Below are 6,006 nucleotides of genomic sequence, written 5' to 3' on the forward strand. Positions count from 1 at the left end.
ATTTTTATAAAGGTCAGGATTGCTGACCCCCACGTGACTCTGTATTCATCCCTATGTGTAACAAAAGGTATATAAGCAAACCCAAAAAATAAAGAAATGGATCAGTTTCCGGAAAGACTGATACCCCCATGTCGTTCTTTCTTGCTCCCCATTTTTCTGGCTGAATTCCCATCTGGAGCATGGATGCTATTCCACATAAACCAAGTTATTTAGCCTCTTTTTCTCAACTAATTTTCCTACTACACTATCCATTTCTAATCTCTCTCTATATCTATAATTAAATATGTATTTTTCCAAGGACGCCAACTCCATCCCCACCTTCGAATCACCGTGGATCCACCAGGGCTGGACCCCGGCAGCAGAGGAACCAGAGATCAAATTGCCAACATCCACTGGATCATGGAAAAAGCAAGAGAGTTCCAGAAAAACATCTATTTCTGCTTTATTGACTATGCCAAAGCCTTTGACTGTGTGGATCACAATAAACTGTGGAAAATTCTGAGAGAAATGGGAATACCAGACCACCTAACCTGTCTCTTGAGAAATCTGTATGCAGGTCAGGAAGCAACAGTTAGAACTGGACATGGAACAACAGACTGGTTCCAAATAGGAAAAGGAGTACGTCAAGGCTGTATATTGTCACCCTGCTTATTTAACTTCTATGCAGAGTACATCATGAGAAACGCTGGCCTGGAAGAAACACAAGCTGGAATCAAGATTGCCGGGAGAAATATCAATAACCTCAGATATGCAGATGACACCACCCTTATGGCAGAAAGTGAAGAGGAACTAAAAAGCCTCTTGATGAAAGTGAAAGTGGAGAGTGAAAAAGCTGGCTTAAAACTCAACATTCAGAAAATGAAGATCATGGCATCCGGTCCCATCACTTCATGGCAAATAGATGGGGAAACAGTGGAAACAGACTTTATTTTGGGGGGCTCCAAAATCACTGCAGATGGTGACTGCAGCCATGAAATTAAAAGACGCTTACTCCTTGGAAGAAAAGTTATGACCAACCTAGATAGCATATTCAAAAGCAGAGATATTACTTTGCCAACTAAGGTCCATCTAGTCAAGGCTATGGTTTTTCCTGTGGTCATGTATGGATGTGAGAGTTGGACTGTGAAGAAGGCTGAGCGCCGAAGAATTGATGCTTTTGAACTGTGGTGTTGGAGAAGACTCTTGAGAGTCCCTTGGACTGCAAAGAGATCCAACCAGTCCATCCTGTAGGAGATCAGCCCTGGGATTTCTTTGGAAGGAATGATGCTAAAGCTGAAACTCCAGTACTTTGGCCACCTCATGCGAAGAGTTGACTCATTGGAAAAGATTCTGATGCTGGGAGGGATTGGGGGCAGGAGGAGAAGGGGACGACAGAGGATGAGATGGCTGGATGGCATTACTGACTCAATGGACGTGAGTCTGAGTGAACTCCGGAAGTTGGTGATGGACAGGGAGGCCTGGTGTGCTGTGATTCATGGGGTTGCAAAGGGTAGGACACAACTGAGCGACTGAACGGAACTGAACTGGAATTCCATCACCTCCACTAGCTTTGTTCATAGTGATGCTTTCTAAGGCCCACTTGACTTCACATTCCGGGATGTCTGGCTCTAGGAGAGGGATCACAGCATCGTGATTATCTTGGTCTTGAAGATCTTTTTTGTACAGTTCTTCTGTGTATTCTTGCCACCTCTTCTTAATATCTTCTGCTTCTGTTAGGTCCATAGCATTTCTGTCCTTTATTGAGCCCATCTTTGCATGAAATTTTTCCTTGGTATCTCTGATTTTCTTGAAGAGATCTCTAGTCTTTCCCACTCTGTTGTTTTCCTCTATTTCTTTGCATTGATCGCTGAGGAAGGCTTTCTTTTCTCTTGCTGTTCTTTGGAACTCTGCATTCAGATGCTTATATCTTTCCTTTTCTCCTTTGTTTTTTACTTCTCTTCTTTTCACAGCTATTTGTCAGTTGGGTTAGTTTTCTGTAATTGTAGTTTCCATTCTGTCTGCCATCTGATGAATAAGGATAAGAGCCTTTGGAAGCTTTCTGATAGAAGAAACTGGCTGTGGGGGAATCTGGGTCTTGCTCTGGTGGGTGGGGCCATGCTCAGTAAATCTTTAATCTAATTGTCTATTGATGGGTGGGGCTGTGTTCCCTCCCAGTTGTTTGGCCTAAAGCCAAATTATGGTAGGGTTAATGGTGGTAATGGTGATCTTCTTCAAAAGGACTTATGCCAGACTACAGAATTCAGTGTCCCTGACTCCATGGCAGGCTACTGTCAGCTCATGCCTCGGCTGGTGACTCCTGGACACGCAGACAAGTCTGGTTCAGTCTCTTGTGAGGTCATTGCTTCTTTCTCCTGGGTCCTGGTGTGCACAAGGTTTTGTTCGTGCTATCCAAGAGTGTGTTTCCCTAGTCTTATGGAAGTTCGGTAATCAAATCCCTCTAGCCTCCAAAGTCAAATTCCCTGGGGGTTCTCAGTCCCTCTCCAGATCCCCAGATGTTGGAAAACCTGTTGTGGGCCCTAGAACTTTCACAACAGTGTGAGAACTTCTTTGATATAATGGTTCTCCAGTTTGTGGGTCGTCTGCTCAGTGGCTCTATGATGGGACACACACGCAGAGCCTCCCACGTCTGCTGTAGCCAAAGCCCTTATCCCTGCAGCAGGCCACTGATGACCCATGCCTCCACAGGAGACACCCAAAGACTCAAAGGCAAGTCTGTCTCAGTCTCTTGTGGGGTCCCTGCATCCTGGTGCCCACAAGGTTTTGTTTGAGCCACAGTTAGAATGGGACATGGAACATTAACTGGTTCCAAATTGGGCAAGGAGTACATCAAGGCTGCATATTGTCACCCTGCTTATTTAACCTATATGCAGAGTACATCATGTGAAATGCCCAACTGGATGAAGCACAAGTTGGAATCAAGACTGCTGGGAGAAATATCAATAACCTCAGATATGCAGATGACACCATCCTTATGACAGAAAGTGAAGAGAAACTAAAGAGCCTCTTGCTGAAAGTGAAAGAGGAGAGTGAAAAAGCTGGCTTACAACTCAACATTCAAAAAACGAAGATCATGGCATCCGGTCCCATCACTTCATGGCAAATAGATGGGGGAACAATGGAAACAGTGAGACTTTATTTTCTTGGGCTCCAAAATCACTGCAGATGGTGACTGCAGCCATGAAATTTAAAGACGCTTGCTCCTTGGAAGAAAACCTGTGACAAACCTAGACAGCATATTAAAAAACAGAGACATTACTTTGCCGACAAAGGTCTGTCCAGTCAAAGCTATGGTTTTTCCAGTAGTCAAGTACAGATGTGAGAGTTGGACCATAAAGAAAGCTGAGCACCCAAGAATTGATGCCTTTGAACTGTGGTGTTGGGGAGACTCTTGAGAGTCCCTTGGATTGCAAGGAGATCCAACCAGTCAATCCTACAGGAAATCAATCCTGAATATTGATGCTGAAGCTGAAACTCCAATACTTTGGCCACCTGTTGTAAGGAACTGACTCATCGGAAAAGACCCTGATGCTGGGAAAGATTAAAGGCGGGAAGAGAAGGGGACCACAGAGCATGAGATGGTTGGAGAGCATCACCGACACCATGGACATGAGTTTGAGCAAGCTCCGGGAGTCAGTCATGGACAGGGCAGCCTGGCACACTGCAGTCCATGGGGTCGCAAAGAATCGGACACCACTGAGCAACTGAACTGAACTGAACTGAATCTTGAATGCCACATCAAATGCCAAAATATTCAAAGAATTTTCACTACCTGTTTTAAAGATTTACTATAACTGTATTAGTTTTTATTTATTTACTGTATTTATTTACTGTATTAGTGTTAACAAAGGAGTGGGCATTTAATCAATGGAATAGGATAGAAAGGCTAGACATAGATCCACACATACATGTCAATTAATCTTCGAAATGCTGCAAAAGGCAATTCAGTGAGGAAAGGAAAGTCCTTCAAGAAATGATACTGAAACAACTGGACACAGAGATGGGAAAAAAGTAAAACTCATCCCTTCTGTACACGTTACAAAAAAATTAACTCTAAGTGGCTCTAGGACCTAAATGTAAAATAGAAAGCTATAAACCTTTTAGAAGAAAACAGAATAAGCTTTGTGACCTTGCTTGAGCTTCTAAGACAAGCTTTCAGAAACATTCATAAGGATTTATCAAGATCATATATCTAAGGAAGGCTACAGAAGACCAAGATGTTTTTCTTTAAAAGGTAGTATTTTTCATCTATCAAACTGGCAAGAATTATGGTACCTAGTGTGGGCCAGGATATGAGAGTCAGGAAATCTCCCACACTCAGAGGAAAAGAAAAAGGATTCTTACATAATTCTTTAATCCTTACATAATCCTTAGGTGCAACACAATAATATAAACAATTTAATGTCCTTTAGGTAGTCTTACATTTAGGTATTTATTCTGATGAGCTGTCTTGGTGGCTCAGAGGTTAGTCTGCCTGCAATGTGGGAGATCTGGGTTCGATCCCTGGGTCGGGAAGATCCCCTGGAGAAGGAAATGGCACCCACTCCAGCATTCTTGCCTGGAGAATCCCATGGACAGAGGAGCCTGGTAGGCTACAGTCCACGGGGTGCAAAGAATCAGGCCGACTCTTTGAGCTACTTCACTTTCACTTTCTGATGAAACAATCAGGCAAGCACAAAACAATCAGTAAGTGAAAAACTATAAACAGTGCAAACACACAGGAACATACACACGAGACTGTTAATAAAGAAAAAAGTTAGCAGCAACCTATATACTATTTTTCAAAGATATATTTAAAAGTGATTTTAAAGGCAAAAACACGTACCACAATGATTACTAATATCCTTAGTGTGCAGTGAAAATGGACCTCACCATAATCAAATAATACCAGCAGAAAATACAGTGCCCACTGTATTTGTAAAGACCAAGTTTGCAAGCCATTTTTACAACTGCCTGGTGTTAATCTTGATTTGGATACTAATTTATTAAGTGTTTTCATAAATCAAAATTAATTATATTACACTTCTGTCTTCCCAATCACTGAATTTAGTTAATATATATATATACACTTTAGATTTTTAATCTATGATGAAGTAACGAGCACTTTTAAATCAATTTCTACTTCCAAAAAGGCACTGACAAGCTGTCTTGTATTTCACAACTCATAAAAACCTATTTCTTTAGAAAAATCTTGCATAAGACAGTTGATTGTTAGTTAACTTACTCATAAATGGCTAGATCGTTTAACTGCGGGCAGTAGGTAGGTTCCCCACGTTCTAACATTGCATTTGAGATGTAACGAAGGAAAATAAAAAAGAAAACATTATCTCTTCCGGAAACCCCATGTGCTCAGGCCACATACCTTGATTCTTGCTTTCTCTATAAATTCTAGAGGGGTTTTTCCAAACTCAAATCCAGCTCCAATCCAAGGAATCCAGCCCCTTATGCACGGGGGTCTACGCAAGTTCTTCCACTGAAGAAATAATAAAACAGCAACACAACCTAAGATTATAATCACTGTTGGGGAAATGAATTCCATGTTTTTGTCTAGCACCTTCCTGAGTCAGAGAAGGGAAAAGTCTTGCTTCTTCGCCCTGGAACAGGGCACTCACTCGACCTCCCAACTTTTCCGTTGTGACTTGTGCAGCTTGTTCGACTTCTTAACTGTAGCCTCTTTTCCCCGCCCCGATTTTTAGGTAACTTTTGCAACATCTCTTCCTCCCACGTACACGAATTTTTAAAGTCCTGGCTATCCGGGACAGAATGCACGGGTTGGTTCCAGCTGGGGCGAGTGCAGAAGGTGGAGGAGGGAGCCCTGTTACCATGGAGACCGGGGGAGTGGTTCAGGGGCAGCTGGCTTGCGACCAATCAGAAAACTCGGCCGAAGGGGGCGGAGCCACGCGGACTACATTTCCCAGAAGCCTCGGGGGCTTCGAGCTGTTTTCCGCTCCCCATCCCCTGGGCTGTTCCAGCCTGGGGCTGCCAGGGAGGCTTCGGGTTCGTTGGGCC

General features: G+C 43.1%; 1 protein-coding gene across 3 annotated transcripts in view; it reads right to left on the bottom strand.

The window, feature by feature from the left end:
- The window catches only part of CYP39A1 (cytochrome P450 family 39 subfamily A member 1), an 87,500-nt gene extending 81,923 nt beyond the window's left edge, over positions 1-5,577 (bottom strand). For all 3 annotated transcript variants that reach the window (XM_068960649.1, XM_068960650.1, XM_068960648.1), the window contains exon 1: positions 5,360-5,577. In XM_068960649.1, coding sequence (XP_068816750.1) covers positions 5,360-5,536 — 177 coding nt within the window. In that variant the 5' untranslated portion in view covers positions 5,537-5,577. The remainder of the gene's footprint in view (positions 1-5,359) is intronic.
- Between the last annotated feature and the right edge of the window lie 429 nt (positions 5,578-6,006).

Source organism: Capricornis sumatraensis, chromosome 22, assembly GCF_032405125.1.
Source record: "Capricornis sumatraensis isolate serow.1 chromosome 22, serow.2, whole genome shotgun sequence".
NCBI classification, from domain to species: Eukaryota; Metazoa; Chordata; class Mammalia; order Artiodactyla; family Bovidae; genus Capricornis; species Capricornis sumatraensis.